A 17,644-nucleotide genomic window follows, 5' to 3' on the forward strand; every position below is an offset into this window, starting at 1 on the left:
CCAAAGAGGAGTATTCATGTAGGGAGAGAATCATAAAAGAGCAGTGTTATGAAAGCTAAAGTAGAGTATGTCAATGAGTGAGTGGCCAACTGTCAAAGACCCCAGAAAGATCAGGAAGCAGAAGGAATGAGACAGATTCATTGGATTGGTCACTATGTGATAAGTGCCCTGGGAGAAAGTAGTTTGTGTGGAATGGTAGGGATGGAAGCCAGATCCCAAGAGTTGAGGAGTGAGTAGGTGGTGAGAAAATGGAGCCATCAAACATGGACTGCTCTTTTTGGAAATTTAGCAGTGGAGGAATTAAATCGGTTGATTTATGGTAGATATTTGACAAACCGACAGTAGATTTTTGTTAAGGGACAGCAGGATATTGAGATTGTTAGGGTTCCAGATATGCAAGCAATCCAGGCTTATTCAACAAACAAACGAGCCCTGATGTGTTGTACTAATTTACCCCATGCTAGGGAAAATAATCCAACTACAGAAAGAATCAAGTAATGTTGGGCCAGCCCCAAAGGGTGTTGGAATCTTGGAAAAAGGATTTGGCACTGGGAAGGAGAAAAACTTATCCCCTATGCACCTCTGGGATAATAATCTTTTGCCCAATGCTCCCCAAATTCACATGAACCAGGTCTGATTTTGGGGAGCTGACTCCAAAAGGTCAATCTATTGGATCACTTCACTCTCTATCGGTACCTAAAAGTCTTCCTGGGGTTCTCTGAAACCATGCCCATCATCATTTCTTGCAGAACAAGCTAGCATTCCATCATGTTTATATATCATAATTTGTTCATCCATTCCCCAATCAACAAGCACCACTTCAGTCTCCAATTCTTTGCCACCACAAAAAGATTATATTTTTGTGTATCTGTTGTTTGTTTTTCTTCGTACTAATCCTTCCCCTAATCTACCCTCCCTCTAATTCCCCTTTCCCCCTTCCTTTCCCTGTTGAGTGAAACCTCTTTCTATAACAGTGTGTGTGTGTGTGTGTGTGTGTGTGTGTGTGTGTGTGTGTGTATTCTTCCTCGGACTGCTTTAGAAGAACGTGAGATTCAGGTGTTACCTGCTCCCCGCCCCCCCCCCCCCGCCCCTTCCTCCTACTTTGTATAGACTTCTACTTGTACAACTCAGTTTTTTTATGTGCCATGATGGTCTCTAACTTAACCTAAACTTCATTCTATCCTCATCCAATGTATTTCTTTTCTTTTTCCTTGCCATTCTTCTTTTAAGCTCATCAGTCAGTCAATAAGCATTTACTAAGTGGCTACTATGTCCCAGTCACGATGCTAAGAAACTGGGGATACAAAGAAAGGCAAGGGACAATCCCTTTTCTTGAGGAGCTCACAGTCCAATGGAGGAGACGACATGCAAATAAGCTCTGTACAAACAAAATAGAGCCAGGATAAATAGGAAACAATCAACAGATAAAAGATGCTAGAATTAAAGGGGTTCCAGAAAGGATACATAACAGAACCATTTCCAGTCCTTTTGTCCAATCAGACTCCCTTTGTGACCCCTGATGATCATAGGGTTCAAAAGGGACACACATCTCTTTCCATATAAGAATGTAAGCAGTTTAACCTTTAGTCTTATGACTGTCCGTTTGTGTTTACCTTTTTATGTTCCTCTTATCTCCTGTGTTTAAACTTAGGAGTTTCTATGCAGCTCTATTTTTTTTTCCATCAGGAATACTTGGAAGTCTCTAGTTCATTACAATTCTATTCCTCCCCCCTCTCCCCCAGGATTATACTCAGTTTTGTTGGGTAAGTCATTCTTGGTTGTAAGCCTATATCCTTTGCCTTCTAGAATATTCTATTACAAGCTTTCTACTTTATATTAGTTGTTGCTAAATTGTGTGTTATATTGGCTGCGGCTTCTCAGTAATTGAATTCTTTCTTCCAGGCTGCTTACAGTACCTTTTCTTTGACCTAAGAACTCTAGATTTTTGGCTATAATGTTCCTGGGATTCCTCCTACTTCCACTTAGTCCTTTGATTCTAAAAAGTCTGGGTAGCTTTCTTTAATGATCTCTTGAAATGTCTAGGCTTTTTTCTGCTGTTATATACTTCACATTTTCTTCAATTTTTTTTTTGGTCTTTTGTCTTTGCTTCAGTATTTCTTAGTTTCATGAAGACATTGGCTTCTATTTGCTCCATTATAATTTTCAGGAAGTTTGTTGCTTAGGCAAGATTTTATATCTGTCATACAAAGCTATATTAATTCTCTTTCAGACTCTTTTCCTCATTGGTCTCATTGCTTTTGCAATTTTTTCCCATTTCATTTATAAAAAAAAATGTTCAACTCTTATAATTTTTGTTCCATATCTTCCAGGAAGTGTAGTTGAATTTGTGCTCAGCCTGTGTTTTTCTTTGAAGTATTATTTTTAGATGTTTTGGTGCCATTCTTTTTCCGGGTTTGGCTCTCGAGTGTCCCTGTCACTACAGTAGCTCTTTATGAAGGAATTGTTTGACCATTTTTCCAGCCTACTTCTGGACTTCAAACTTGAAATTAGAGCCAGACTCTGCACACTTCTAGAGAGAATATCTTTGCCAGTTCTGATGCTTTCTTGGGGTATAGAGTGTTGTTATTCCAGGATTTCAGGGACAGTTCAGGATGAGAACCTGCAAGCTTCCGGTGATCTCAAAGTGGTTTAATCAACACTCTCTGTTCTGAGTTCTGACCAGCATCCCCTTGGGCTTGCCTCCTTTGGAGTTTCAGTAGACTGTTGCTCCTGGATGTGGCCATTAGAGACAGCTGGAAGGCTCTACTAGTTCCCCGATTATTGCTTGGCAGGCTGCAGATTCACTGTAAATTGATGAGACCCCATTCCACTCCTGCCATCTGAGCCACACACAGCTGCTGGCTTTTGAACATGTTCCTTACTCAACACACAGACCAAGCAGCATTGCTGGGCATAGGTCCCTTCCTCAGTGTCTTGGATCTGTGACCCAGAACTGAGTCATGGCAAAGTTGCCAGCTGGCACCTATTCCTGCACCCTGCACTAGGTCACAGTGACCCAATATAGCCGAGTCCTCATCTTGCCCTGGTGCATCCCTGGAATCTGGGATACTCTGTACTGCAATTCCTGGCTAGACTACCATCCTGTGTCCACACACCTGTCTGCCTCCCTACCTTGATAATTTTCTTTCAGCTAGGTGGTAGAGCAGATAGAGTACAGGGCCTGGAGTCAGGAAGACTCACCTTCCTGAGCTTGAATCTGGCCTCAGACACTTACTAGCTGTGTGACCCTAGGCAAGTCATTTAACCCTGTTTGCCTCAGTTCATCTGTTAAAATGAACTAGAAAGGGAAATGGAAAACCACTCCAGTATCTTTACCAAGGAAACACTAAATGAGGTCACAGAGTCAAATATGACTAAACTTTTTCTAGCTTTCTCCTTTGCCCTCATCCCATTCTACCCTGTATCATCACATTTGTTCATGTCTTATCCCCTCAGCTAAAACGTAAACCCCTTCGAAGCAGATACTGTTGAATTTTTCATCTCTGTACCTCTAGTGCTGGGCACAGTGCCCTATACATAGAACATGCCTAACAGATGTTTAACTTGTTGAATGTTAGACAACTTACACTTCATTATCTCCAAGTTTCCATCAAACTTAAAGATATTGTGACCCTAAAATCATATCATTTTCCCCATCTGAGAGTATAAAGGCATTCTTCAGGAGCCTGCTGGAGACATTAATTCCTTTAAAGAAAGGAATGGGGGCAGCTAGATGGCGCAGTGGATAGAGCACCGGGCCTGGAGTCAGGAGTACCTGAGTTCAAATCCGGCCTCAGACACTTAATACTTAACTAGCTGTGTGACCCTGGGCAAGTCACTTAACCCCAATTGCCTCACTAAAAAAAAAAAGAAAAAGAAAAAAGAAAGGAATGATGGGGGCAGCTGGGTGGCACAGTGGATAAAGCACTAGCCCTGGATTCGGGAGGACCCGAGTTCAAATGTGATCTCAGATACTTGACACTTACTAGCCATATGACTTCGGGCAAGTCACTTAACCCTCATTGTCCCGCCAAAAAAAAAAAAAAGGAATGATGCTGTGCGCGCTGATTTGGTCATCAGGGCTGCTGCAAGCTTTCATCTAGGTGAAGGTCATCACCTGCCGTTACCTCTGCATCCAGCTGGGCCTTTGTGTTCTGTTCAATTCAGCAAAACCTAGGTAAGCACGGAAGGCCAAACAATCTCAAACCAGGTTTTACTCAGCTGTTTTTACTGAGTTCTTTGGGAAGCTATCAGTGCAGAGGCGAGAAAGCCTGGGCGAAGTATTCCTCCCCTCAAAAATCTTTGGTTTGAAAGTGTGAAATAAAAACCTGTTTCTACCCCTACTCATAGTACAGAGTACAAGTAAAAATTGAAAGTGACCTTGGAGATTATGCAGTGATGCTTTCATTATAGATAAGGCTAAGGCTTAGATAAGCAGCAGATTGCTCAGGGTTACAACAAACCCTGGTTAGACCAATAACTCATTAAAATAGTTTTAGAAAAACTCGGTTGTTGTTTGGCCTTGGAGCCTCTCCTAAATTTTGCTGACTTTGATAGAATGCAAACAGCCAGCCAAATGGAGTAGACAGTGATGCAGAGTTTTGTCATATGGGATCCTAATGGATCGATGTTTTTGTCATTAGATCCTGATGCTTCAAAACTAGGTGTGTAGCCCCTATCCCTTTAGTTTCATTTAGGGAAATGAATTTTAACATGAGGATAAGATGAACAGAATGGAGGAAACTCAAAAGTCCCCAAAGTCCCCAGTCTACTTCCTACCCCCAATCTTGGTCATGATGGTTTCAAAAGTTTGTCCCCTGGTACACACCACCCAGTCTGGGTACCCTTTTCCTCCCTCCTCCCACCAGTCCCAGGCATACAGTCAATGAGGAAGATAAGCTGCATTGTAACACTCCTTTTTTATATAAATATCCGCAAATATTACAGAGCCAACATCCCCCATTTACCCCATGGAGGGAGCCAACTGAATTTCTTTGTTTTTAAACAAACCCACCACCTCAATAGTCTCTAAGGTGGCCCCAGAACACAGGGGTACCTGCAACTCCCTGAGGCCAGGCTGGGGCTAGGGTTATAATTAGGAAGAGTTCAGGAAGGCAGGTAGCTTCCAAGGACCTGCCTGCCTTGCTCTGCTCCGTCCCCTGTTCTTTGGTCTGTGGGACATGATGAATTCAGCCTCCCTGCCAGGGAATTCAGGGACTCTGAGAGGAGGAAGCAGCATAAAGGTAGACACCAAGTTCTGCCTTAGGACAGGAGGCCCCCAAGACTCTTGGGAATAGGAAAATGCCTCCTGGGGGATGCCTGGTCCAGAGCACCAGGACCTACACACGTTGAGGGACAGAATTTCTGAGGCTTAAGAGTTCAGGCTACTGGAAGCCTGGGGATGACAAGGTCTAAGGCTGGAGGGAGGCGGCCTTGCCAGCCAATCAGAGGATTCTAGGATTCCTCCTAGAAGGGCAGGGTGAGATTATCCTGGTCCAACTGACAGACTCAGGGAGGCCATCCCCATGTTTGTCCCTCACCTAAATCACCAATTTCCTGAGGAAAATAAAGCCAAGTCCCTGGTACCTCCTGCTGGGTTCCCAACCCCAACTTCCCACCAGGCTTTCCCCCTTCCTTCCCCCCTCCCCCCAGACAGAGAGGCGAGAGGCTGGGAACAGAGCACCAGTCTGAGGATTTAATTAAACAAGGGAGGGGGGAAGAGGGGTTGGGCTGAGGGGGGCACCCCTGTAAAAATGTACAAAACACCTGGGGGGGGGGCCGGTGTGGAAGGGGAGATAAATATGTACAGGGAACCCCCCTCCCCCCTAACCCCCCCCCATCTTCTCTGACCCTATGAAGGAGGGTCACTGGTGACTTCTGATGTCCCAGCGGCCCCACCCTGCTTCCCCCCAGGAGGGAAGGGGGAACAAGAGGCCTGGGTGTGTGTGACTTTGGCCTCAGGCTTGATAAGCCTACAGAAGGCTGTCGGGAGGCTTAGCATCCAAGGGACCCTCTGAGGGAGCCCAGACTTAACAGGGGAAAGGGGAGGGGATGGGAAAAGGAGAAGGAACAGCACTGCCTCTCAGGTGGTCACAACCTCTGCCCTCCAGGTGACCCCCATCCCTCTAGAGAGTGGCTCTTGCACTTAACCCCTTTGTGGGGTGGGTGGGTCTGGGACCTCTATTTTCAGGATGATCCCATGGCTGGGGTAGTGAACTCTGACCCCAAGACAATTCCACAGACGCCATGGGGTCATGACCTTTGCCCTCCCATGTAGAGTCACAACCTCCACCCTCAGGCTGGGTGGGGAAGTGAAAAAGGGGGGAGGAAAATGGAGCTCTACCCCCAGCCCCTCCCCTCCCCTCACCTGTCAGCTCTGGGTGGTCCTGGTGGCCTAGGGGGGGAGCCAGGCCGAGGGGCGGGCACCAAGGGGGGCGGAGCCCCAAGGAGGGCCCCAGGAGGTGTCTTGCTAAGCAACTGAGGGGGCCCGGGGGCTGCGGTAGGAGGTGGGGGGGCCAAGCGACCATAGAGTAGAGGATGGGTAGGCTCCAGACCATACAGGCGAGCTGTGGCCACAGCTCCTGCCCCTCCCAGCTCCTCCCCAGCCTCATAGAATCGTGGGGGGCGGGCCAGGCGTGGAGGGCCTGGCAGCCAGGGCTCCAAGAAGGGGGCACATCGGTCAGAAGGACTGGGACCCAGGAAGGGGGGTGGTCGGGGCCGATCAAAAAGCAGGTGTAGGCTGGGAGGCCCAGGGACCTCCTCCTTCCTCTCTTCCTTCACCCTCACAGGCTCCTTGGGGGGTCTTACCCCCTCCTCCCCGGCCCGGGACTTGGGGGTGGCTGGGGAAACTCGAAGCTGTGGTCGGGAAAATGGGAGATCCCTAAGGGAAGGGAGAAGAGATGTGCTTAATAAATGGTTGTTGCATGAATGAAATGAAAAAAAAAAAGAGACAATCACAAAAGAAAAATGAAATGAAGAGAGGGTAGAAACTAGATTCTCTCTTGGTGGGTGAGAGTCGAAGATGGAGAAATGAAGGCATCTGGTTAAGGGCAAGGGTAGCTGAAGTCAGAGGTACAGGTAAGGAGGTGGAAGGTCACAGTGTGTGGGCAAAGCCATACCTATCTTTCTCCTCTTTGGGGGCTGAGGACTCTCGCCTCTCCACCGGACGCTCTTTGTCCGAGCCAGGCGTCCGTGCAGCCTCAGGGGGTCGGGCCCAAGCAGGAAAGGCAGGGGGGCCGCGGTGCAGCCGGGCCCATGGATCAGGAGGAGAGGCGAAGGCAGGAGGGGCCCCTGGGCTTTCTTTCTGGGCAAAGACAGCACCAGTGTCTAGAACAAGAGAAAAACCCAGTTGGCCAAGTCTGAGACCCAGGAGCTTCAAGCTAAGTATGAGGTAACAGGATCCAATTAGCCTGCTGCTTCGCCACTGCAATACAGGACCGACACCAATGCAGAGAAAACAAGCGCTCTTACCCGCCCTGACTCTTCCCCATCTCCCTGACCGCAGCACCCCCGTACTCACTGAACGTAGGGCTGCCCAGGCCCCCAAAGGCCCCATTGGAGAGGGCAGCCAAGGACGCAAAGCTGGTAGGTCGCCCAAAAGGATCTGAAGGACAGACAGGAGAAATTGGTCAATAAAGCACTTATGGAACACGTGCCTTTCTCTAGCCCTGTGTTGAGGATATGAGAAAGTATGACAAGGTCCCCCCCTCAAAGGAACTAATAAGTCCTCCTGGAGAGAAACTAATACATAAAAAGTCAAATAAAAGAGATGTAAAGGGCTTGTAATATTAAGATCTCTCATTAGCAGCAAAGACACTTTATTCCAAGTCCAGGGTCTTTCCACTAAACTTTGTTAGTTAATGGAGATGGACTTAAGTCGGGCTTAGAAGAAAAATTTATAGGCTCTAAATAGGTAGGCTGGAAAGAGGAGGGGGTATCAGGCAGGTGAAGAGCACCATAAAACAAATAATCAGAGAAATGTGTGTGGTGCACTCAGAGAACACTGAGGAAACTGGCCACAGATGGTCAGGAAGGACTGAGGACTCCTTAGCCTAGTCCTCAGGCCAGTCTAGGGATAACTATGAAGAATGGCTCTTACCAATGTGGGTACCAGGGCTCAGAAAGGATGCAGGGGGCCCAGGAGCTGCTGTGAAAGGGTTGGCAGCAGGATGGACAGCACCTGAGGGAAAAATGGAGAGAGAAAGCTTTCCACAGAGGAATTCAGAACTAAGATTCTAAGATTGATCAACCAGCAAATAGTAGAGCTGGGAGGAGACTCATTTTACAGATACAAGTGAAGAAATGGAGGCCGAGAACAAAGCCTCGAGTGACTTACCTGATATCATACAACTATAATTAGGGGCATGACATCAGAATTGAAGAAAACTGATTTCCAAGCTAGTGCTCATCACCAGACTCACCTGTCGCGGTGAAGAGGGAAGCTGGGTGGGAGAGCTCCTGCCCCGGGGGAAGCCCTCCATAGGCCCCAGGGAGGCAGGGCAGAAGGTCGTTCCGAAAATCCAGCTTGTGAGGATCACCCTGCATTAACTGGAGAGGAAGAACTACGGTGAAGGCCTGTAGTATTCTCCTCCCCCAAGGTTTCCTTAGGATGCTCACCCCTGGAGAGAATGGGGAAATGGGCAAATCTAGTCTTGGGTCCCCCTCAATTTCCTTTCAAGAGTCCATTGCCCTTGATTGGACACTTTGCTCAATGTCCTCCTCTCTGAAACCTGGCCCCCTCCCACAGAGAGAAACAACTGGGTGGAAAATAGCTGGATGAACGAGAGCCTCTCAAGAGTTTATGGGAGCAGCACTTCTTCAGTGTCTGTAGAGAGAGGGGCTGCATTTTAACAGGAAATTCCTGAGAACTGAACATTTTTCAAGCCCCAAAGGAATGATGCCTCGATGGCACAGTTGGCAGCCCTCCTGGCCGACAGGGAAGTTATTTGGGGGCAGAGGCTTCTCCGGCTGCTCACCGTGAACCCTAAGTTGGTAAGTGACATGGTTCTCCCAGGAGCCTGTCCTTCCTCCCCTCAGACTCTGGTGCCTCCCGCTCCCCATCCCCCCTGCCCTCTACCAGTCCCGGTACCTTCATCTTCTCCTGATGCCTCAGGATCATGTAGGCCACTCGCACGTGCATGGCACACCACTTTCCTGGTTTCTGAGGGGCATAAATAACAGAAATGATGCCATCAGCCTTCCCCAACCCAAAGCTGCTCCTTCCTCATCACCCCTAAGACCCTAACCCATGCCCTTCTCCATCCCTGCCCTCTTTGAACCCACTCCCTTTCCCATCCTACTCACCCTCAGTGGGGGTCGGAAATGGTCAGGAATCTGAAGGCAAGAACAGAAAGGAGAAGGCAGCTTAGTCCCATGTGCCAGCACTCACTCTGGCAAACCTGGACTCTCTAAAAGTCCAGCTTCTCTCTGCCCTTGGGATCCTAGCCTCTGAGCCCAGAGATGGCAGTCCTCAAGAGCTCCTCCCCCTTAGAATGACATGTAGCCCTTTTAAAAACCTAGCACCATTAAAAGGCCCCTTCCCTGGACTATTTAGTACCTCTGCCTAAAAGCCTGTCCCAAGAAGTTCCGGTTGCCTAATGAGCCCCATCAATACTTCAGAGGCCCTGGAACTTTCCTCTTCTGAACACTCTTCCTACCCTGGTCTTTCCTTAATAAATTCTCCCTCTCTGAAACCCCTACTGCTTATTCCTAGGAAAGCAGAGACTATAGCCCCTAGGAAATCCCTACAGTGAGAATATTATTCTTTTTTTCTAGGGGGGGATCCCTCAAAACCGAACCCATTAAAATTCTCTACTTTGCCTAGGTGGCATTTCATCCTCCCACATCCTCACCACCATTCCTACCCCTCATGGCTAAAACCTGGCCTTTTTTTTTCTCCCCATGGCTCACCTGTGTCCCCTTCTGGGGCAGCCCACTGGGGACCGGCCCCAGTCGTGGTGGCAGTTCTGGATTCGTGCTCTGGGGAAATGAAGGGAGCGGGTGAGGAGATGGGAATGGAGATCTGGTGACTGAAGGTACATCTGGGACCTAAGAGTTAATTTCCCTGGGCCTTTGGAAGTGGACAAGGAGCACCCGATTTACAGAGAGATAGGTGGAAAAGGAGAATACAATGTTTATTTTGGACACTCACCTTAGGCTGGAAAGCCCCCTGCAGAGAACCAAAGGAAACAGCAGGAGGCAGACCAGGGGGGAGGCCAGGGACAGCAGGGGGGAAGGCCGCATAGAGCTGTGAAGGAAAAATTATCAAACTGGGGGTAGAGAACAGCAAAAAGGCCTCTTTTCTTACCTATTACTGTTCCCTTGCTCCCTAACTAAGAATTTGGTGAGATCTCATCTTCTCCTAGGACAGAGGTGAGAGCTGCTGGCTGCCCACGTCCCTAGCACATTGCTAAATCCTCTATTGCAAGCAAATGCTCATTCAGCACTGAGAAACTTGCCAGGGTATCCCCACACCTGACTATTTCGACCCAGGGCCCCTTGGGGCACTCACGTTATGCCGGAAAAGGCCTTCGATTTTTCCTGGATACTTCTCGAACTATGAAAGAAGGTGGGGATAAATTAGAAGGCAGGGACTTGACGCTTCCCTATTTCCCTTCTGGACAGGCCTCCCATATGTGGGTTCAGATGGTTCCCTCCCACCCCAGCCTCATCACAAACTGTTCATCTCAGAGTGCACCATCCTTCACCCTCAAACAATCAGGCAGCTTCCCCCACCCCTCCAAAGGCTTTAGATGCCTCTTCCCACCCCAACCAGCCCTCTGGGCAGGAGGGGAACTTACCATGTGGGGGCCGTGGGGGGGCAGCAAGCCAGGAGGGTAGGGGGTGAAGTGCTGGTGGGTATGCTGGTGGGTGTGCTGGTGCTGGTGGTTGTGCTGGTGGAACTGGAAGGCCAGGGGCCGGGCTGAGCCCCCTGCCCCCCCCACCTCGGGGCCTCCCTGGGCGCTCAGGAACCGAGTGCTCAGGTCCTGCCGCATCAGCTCCTGCTCTGTGAGAGGTGACCAGGACGGGGAGAGAGAGAGGGATTTATGCTCCCCTCCCCCAAGCCACCCAACCAGCCTATCAGGCCTCACCCCCATGGGCTCTGATCCCTTGTTTCGGCTTCCTCCTGCTCCAACCTCGCATGGATCAGTCCTTCCCTTGGGCTCTTTCCTCTTTGGAGTATTTTTCTTCTACTTCTATTACCCAATATTTATTCCTTCATCCCTTCCTTTCAGGCTTCAACCCACACCCTCCTCATGGATCCATTAGCTCTTGAAATAGAATCTTCACCAACCCAAAGGGAGGAATGTTTGCCTTGGTGTTTGTCTCTCTAGGATCTCTCTCTACCTTTCAAAGCCACATAGTCTCTTAGACTCACCAGAGAGGGCACTGGCTGTTGCAGCCCCAGGGTGGCCTGCCACCTGCAGCAAAGGTGGGGGTGGGGGAAGAGTAGGGCCAGGAGAGAATAGAGCAGGATGGGGTGGTGGAGGAGGAGCCCGTAGCCCCGTAGGGGGGAAGCCATGGCTGGCCAGAGGCAAGGGCAGGGAGGGTGTGGGGGGCCGATGGGAAAGTTGAGCTGAAGAAGATGAGGAAGAGGAAGAGGAAGAGGAAGAGGAAGAAGGTGGAGGTGGGGCCACTGGAGGGGCAGGAGCCTTCGGGGGTGGCCTCGAAGAGCTGTGAGAAAGAAGCAGGGAAATATATGAAAAATTTGGAAGAACCCCATCTATTTGGTGGAAGGTGAGACCTGCCATGGGCACCCTTCTCATATTCAATGCATTTACAAAGCTTTTCTCCATTATGAATCTTCTGGTGTTTAAGAAGAAAAAACCTCAAGAATTAAGCTTACAGAAATATGAGTGTACCCCAAGGACCCATTCTCAATTAGAGAAGGTTTTCGTTTCTTTTGTTTCTGTTGCTTCCTATCCTCAATCCTTCTCTGTCATCTTTTTTCATCCAACCTAGCCTGTCTCTCTCTCTCTTCTCTGACCCCCATGAATATATGTGCTGTGGCATTTAACCATAATGCACTGTTCCACAATACTCAAAAGCCACACCTTCTGGGATGATGGCATCCCAGGATGTCATTTTCAAGTCTTCCTTTTTCCAGGTTAAGTTTTCTTTTTCATTAGAGATCCCTTTTTAGAGAATACCAGACAGAAAAGGGTCAGAAGATCTAGCCATCAGTCCTGACTTTGTTGCTCTTTTACAGCATGGTCTTAAACAAATCATTTCCCTCTCTGGGTCTCAATTTCCTTATCTACAAAACGAGGGAACTAAGCCCTAATAATCTATTATTCCTTGTTTTTCACATGAATCTTTTCTCTCCCTAGTGAGAATGATGTCCTTTATGGCAGGGACACCAACCTTTTTTCACCAATGCCCCATGGTACCTGGAATAGTAAAGTAGAAGGATGCATATAAAAATACGATGAACCAAATCAGCCTCCTGGGGTCACTCACCTGCCAGTGCTGAGGTCCAGGCCGCTGCCATAAGTGGAAGAGCGGATGCCAAAGGGTGAAACCCGGAGCTGCAATTGGGGTGGGGGTGGGGGTGGCAGGCTGACAGGGGCTGGCATTGGGGCTGGGGGGGTGGTTGGGGGTCGGGGGGCCGGTGGAGGCAGTGGCTCCTTGGCAGGGAAAGGCACTAGCAGCGGGTCGGGTCCTGGGGGCTGCTCCTGACTCCGCTCCAGCCCCGACACTTTGGGGATCACAGAGAGTTTCGCTTCACAGTTCCCATTTAAGTTGCCATGGGGGCCCGAGGCTGGAAGGGATGGGGAAGGTACAAGGTCAGTGGCAAAATGGGTGCTTTGCTGTCCCCCCTCCCTTCCTGGGAACAACTACTCTGCAGGCTATGCTCAGCCTCAACCCTAGCCCTGCCCCCACCCCCCTCCACAAACCTTTGCTGGTTGAGACAGTAAACGATGGGTCGAGGTCATCATCAGAGACCTGGCAAGGAAGAGCAGAGAAAGCAATCAGTTCCTGATGGCACCAGAGACTCTATCCAGAGATATCCCTGTCCCAAGTCCAAATAGCCTCTGGGCATCCTTGGCAAGATCCCCCCCCACCCCCCAACAAAGGCTCCAACTCACCCTTTCGTCCAGGTCACTCTCCGCGTCACACTGGAGAGAAGGAGAGACAGAAGTGTCAGGGGAGGGGAGAAGAGTTGGCAGGGGGCACGGCGGTGTCTGCTGGAAAGAGAGTGGGAAAAAACTGGGCAGGGAAAGACCACTTACTATGTATCCGGCTTCCAGAGAGTGTCGGGAGGAGGCCTATAAGGGAAGAGTACACTGGTGAGGGACACTCGGAAAGAAGTCAAAGGCAGAGTCAAACAGGCATTTGACTCCCTGATGTGGTTTGGTCCAATTCAAGCTCAAATTCCACAAGGCTGGGCCAGTTTGACCTACAGTGAGCCTAAATTGGCGTCTATCAGAAGATTTGATCCAGTCCCAATTAGTCCCAATCCTAAAGGGTCATGGAATATTAAATGTTAAGAGATTTTTTTAGGTCACTTAATCCACCCTTCCAATCTGAAGAAATCTTTACTTTATTCTGACGTAAGGTCACCAATAGCCGCTGCTTAAACACCCCCACGGATGGGAAGATCACACCTCCAAAGACAACCCTTCTATTAACGGGCAATTTTAACTGTTAGGAACTTCTTCCTGAACTGTCTACCCCATGGGCCTTGGCGCATGACATCTTACAACCCTTCAAAGGAATGTTTAAGGATAGCTGTAATCCTCCTACCCTCTCAACCCCACAAATCAGTCAATTCTCATAGTTATGAAAGCTCTGCAGCCTTGGCCTGCTCCCTGCCTCCTTCAAGATTCATGCTCTGAGACCCCAGATCATCATGCCCTTGGAGAGCTGTTTCCTTTGAGACTATTCTTAAGTTCCCAGACCCACTCCTCCAAGAATCCTTGAGTTAGAAGTAAATTGAAGGATCACGTAGTCCAACTTCCCACTGAATAGAGGAATCCCCCCTCGACAAAGTTCCTGAAAGAGCAGCTTCCCAGTAAACTTTCGCCCATTGGTCCTAGCTCTGCCCTCTGGAGGGTTATTCTCTGGGCCCAGTCCAGTTTGGTCAAGCCCTTCCTAAAGTGTAGTACCCCAACTTAATCACAAAGCACTGAAAGACCAGGTTAGTTCCACAAGGAGCAAAAGGAGAATTGCAGAGGTGGCATAGTACAGAGTACATGAGAAACTTATGGAATAACAGGAGAATTGAAGAGGCTGGGAGGGGTGGGTGGCACATCTCACCTCTTTCCTCCTTCGCTTGCTGGGCCTTTTTCGGGCACGGTCCCCTGGGGGCCGGCCAGTCTCCCGATCTGAGCTGTCTCCTGGCTCCCCTCGGCCCCCCCCTACACCCCCCCGCTTCCGCTTTCCGGAATGTTTTAGCCGATGTTCCAGTCGTTCTGGGGGCTGAAGGGATGCATCCTTCTGTGGACAAAAAGTAGATAGGTGAGAGAGTGATACTAAATAACAACCATCACTTACCTAACACTTGAAGGCCTGCACAGTTCTCTACAACCATCTTATCTGGTCCTCAGGGCAACAATGAGGATAGAACAAGTATTTATCAAGCACCTGCTATGTACCAGTTGTTGTGTTTGACACTGGGAGTACAAATACAAAAATATTACAGACATGACCCCTGCTTTACAGATAGGGTAACTGAGATGTAAAGAGATTTATCCATGGTCCCACAGTTAATGAGCACCAAGGGTGGGATTGGAAGCTGGGTGTCTGCTGATCCAAAGCCCAGGTTTTCTGCCCCTAGGCCCTGCTGCTAGTGACAGCCTGTGCTTGTTTCCCCGGGTAGGCCTAGTTGCCTCCTCCCCCTCCCACCCTGGCTGCCGCTTCTCTTTTCTCCAAGGCCAGCCCCACGGCCTGCTGATGAATGGCCGGCCAGGAGGGCGGACAGCAGCCAGCCAGCTCTGGGGTGTGGTGGCTCCGTCGCAGCCAGGTGGCCCTGGGGATCGGCTCCCCTCCCACCCCCCGGGGAGGGCAGAGGCCTGGCCAGAGGAGCCGGTTGCTCTGGTTTGGGATGCCATCCCCCCTGCCCCTCCTGCCAGGCCGGCCCCTCACTCCGGGGCGCTGCCGGCCGAGCCTCCTCCCCCGCTTTGCCCCCGGGCTCCAGTCCCTTCCTCCCAGGCTCCAATTCGGGCCCTGACAACCCCCGGCCTGGGTCCAGGCCCACCGAGGCCTCACCTGCAGGGCCTCAAGGCTGGCGAAGCTGGCGATGGCGAAACCATCGATGAGGTCCTCCTCCTCCTCTTCCTCCTCCTCCTCACCCTCCTCCTCTTCGTCGTCGTCCTCCTCTTCTCCTCGGCTGCCCGAGCCGGGGGGCCGCTTCCTGCCCCGGGGCCGGGGGGGCCGACGCCGACGCCTCTTTCCCCGGGGGCTGCCTCGCTCCCCGGAGGAGGCGGACGACCAGGGCCGGGCCGGGGGCGGCGGCGGCGGCGGGGGCGGCGGCGGCGGGGGCGAGGACGACGACGACGACGAAGGCAGCAACGCCGAGGCCGCCCCCAGCAGCGTCCGCGGCGCGTCCCCGGCAGCCGCCCGCCGCCCCCCGCCCCGGCGCCGCCGCTCCCGGTCCCGCCGCGAGCACCGCCGCTGCCGCCGCGGCTGAGAGGCGCCCTCGCCGCCCCAGCCCGGCGGGCCAGGGGCCGGGGCCGGGGCCGGGGCCGGGGCCGCCGCGGTCTCCATGGTGACCGCCCTCAGCCCCGCATCCGGGAGCAACCGGAGCCACCCCTCAAGCCCGGAACCCCGGGGGCTACAGACGGAGCAGGAGGAGGAGGAGGAGGAGGAAGAGAGGGCCACAGCCTCCCCTTTAAGGCGGGGTTTACAGTCCTCCCGGCGAAAAGCTGGGGGCCGCCCCTTTAAAGAGGGAGCCGAAAGTCCTGAGGAAGATGGGAGCCGGCACCACCCCTTTAAGAACGGGCTCAGAGTCCTCCGGGCGGTGTAGGTCACCCCTTTAAAAGGGGGTTAATGTTCTCCTGAGGGAGAAGGGGGAAACCACCCCTTTAAAGAGACTTTGAAGTTTGCCAGCAGCAACAGAAGCCCCTTTAAGAAAGCCTTGTGCTTCTCCGAGAGCAGCGGACTTCCCCCTGGGAGGGTGGGTTTTCAAGTCCTCCTGAGGAAAATCAAGATTCAAACCTTTAAAAACGGCACCAAAGCTCTTAAGACAGACGCAGGCCCCACCTTTTAAAAGGATTTAGGACCCTCCAGGTAACGAAGACGGCTAATTTCGAGAGTTTAAGGTCCTAGTGACACGAACGACCCCCTTTAAGGGAATTAGTTAATTTACAGTCCTTCACATGCGTCAACTTCCTCTTTGAACCGAATTTTAAAGGCCTCAGGAAGGACGGTGGAGATGAGAAGCCACTTTCTCCCTAGTCTTTCCGACGGCCCTGTCCGTGATTTGGCAGCTCTTGTCCGGCAGCTTCCCCTTTAAGAGAAACGTTGGTGTCCTCCGAGTGCAACAACCTCCCCTTTAAGAAAATTTAAAGGGGCCTCCTCTGAGCCCAGTTTCTCCAGCCTCCTCCTCCGGTCGCCATGAAAGGCGTGAGGGGGGGGCGGGGCTGAAGGGGCAGCCCCCAAATCCCCGGATGTGAGGCAATGGTGATGGGGAATGGCTTTGCTTTCCGCCGACATAAAAAGTCCTTCCTTCTTCCCTTCTCTTCCTTCTTCTCTCCCTGACTTGCCCCTTTAAGGGCCTGGGAGCGGCCGTTGAGAGGGCGGGGGTGCTGGTCGCGCTCTCCCGTTGTCTTTAGGTTCTCTCTTCTTCTTCTCCTCCCCTCCCCCGCCCCTCCTCTCTCTCCGTCTCCTTCTCCTTCTCCTCCTCTTTTCCCACCCCTTCGAAGGACTCGATCGTTGATAGGTGAAGACGGTGTTCGTAATAGGAGAGTCTGGGTGGGGATCGGTGGCCCAAGGAAAAGTAATTGGATCGTGCGAGAAGCTGACCCCTCCCCCTTTCTCTTCCCGAATCCTGATTAGTCTGACGTATTTCTGGACCCAGTCCCCCGACTCCCCCGCCCCTTCCTGTTGCTCTTTGATTGGACGGTCCGGATGACGAAGGTCTTACGTAGCCGGGAGGCGGTGCCCGCACGCCGCCCGAGTCGGTTGGCTAATTCTCAGCGCGTGGACGCGGACCGAACCAAGTCCGCCTCCTCTATTCCCCTCTCCTGGGGGTAGTTTCTTCCCCGCATCTCACATGCGCAGTTTCTTCGCCCCACCTCCGTCGAGCCTGGTCCAACCACTGGGGCTCCCAGGTGCAGCCCACAGCTTCATCCGGTGCGGGGGTGGGGTCTTAGAACTAGGCCTCGTGCTCCGGCCCGGGCCGCTGGGAGAGGTGAAAGGAGCCGCCTGGTCGCTTCTGGTGTAGACTTCCCCAGGCCCGGTGTCCGTAGAGTTCCTTTGTAGGCAGGGGGATGGGCGGGAGCTCAAAGCCCACCTGGGCCCCTCCGCCGGGCTCGGAACCTTGCTTTGCCTCTAGGCCGAGACTCTCCCGGCTCTAACGCCCTAGCAGGAGGGAAGCCCGCGGCACCCCGGCCCGCTTGGGCGTTTTGTACCTCTATCTACGCTACGTCAGTGTGCCCTTTAACGCCGGTCTCCAGAAACCTTCCCCCCCCCCCCCCCCGGG

General features: G+C 51.6%; 1 protein-coding gene across 1 annotated transcript; it reads right to left on the reverse strand.

The window, feature by feature from the left end:
* Positions 1-4,907: 4,907 nt before the first annotated feature.
* On the reverse strand, positions 4,908-15,708 carry FBRS (fibrosin). Its single transcript, XM_043998190.1, has 18 exons — positions 15,211-15,708; positions 14,260-14,439; positions 13,233-13,268; positions 13,089-13,118; positions 12,897-12,945; positions 12,460-12,760; positions 11,378-11,673; positions 10,800-11,005; positions 10,511-10,555; positions 10,151-10,246; positions 9,910-9,978; positions 9,304-9,333; positions 9,089-9,160; positions 8,421-8,547; positions 8,099-8,179; positions 7,520-7,603; positions 7,119-7,326; positions 4,908-6,880 (listed from the first exon to the last, which is right to left on the reverse strand). Exons 1-18 carry the CDS (start codon positions 15,706-15,708, stop codon positions 6,364-6,366), a joined length of 2,925 nt encoding a protein of 974 aa, XP_043854125.1. The 3' UTR covers positions 4,908-6,363.
* Between the last annotated feature and the right edge of the window lie 1,936 nt (positions 15,709-17,644).

The sequence above is a fragment of the Dromiciops gliroides genome, chromosome 1 (genome assembly GCF_019393635.1).
Source record: "Dromiciops gliroides isolate mDroGli1 chromosome 1, mDroGli1.pri, whole genome shotgun sequence".
In the NCBI taxonomy this organism is placed as follows: domain Eukaryota; kingdom Metazoa; phylum Chordata; class Mammalia; order Microbiotheria; family Microbiotheriidae; genus Dromiciops; species Dromiciops gliroides.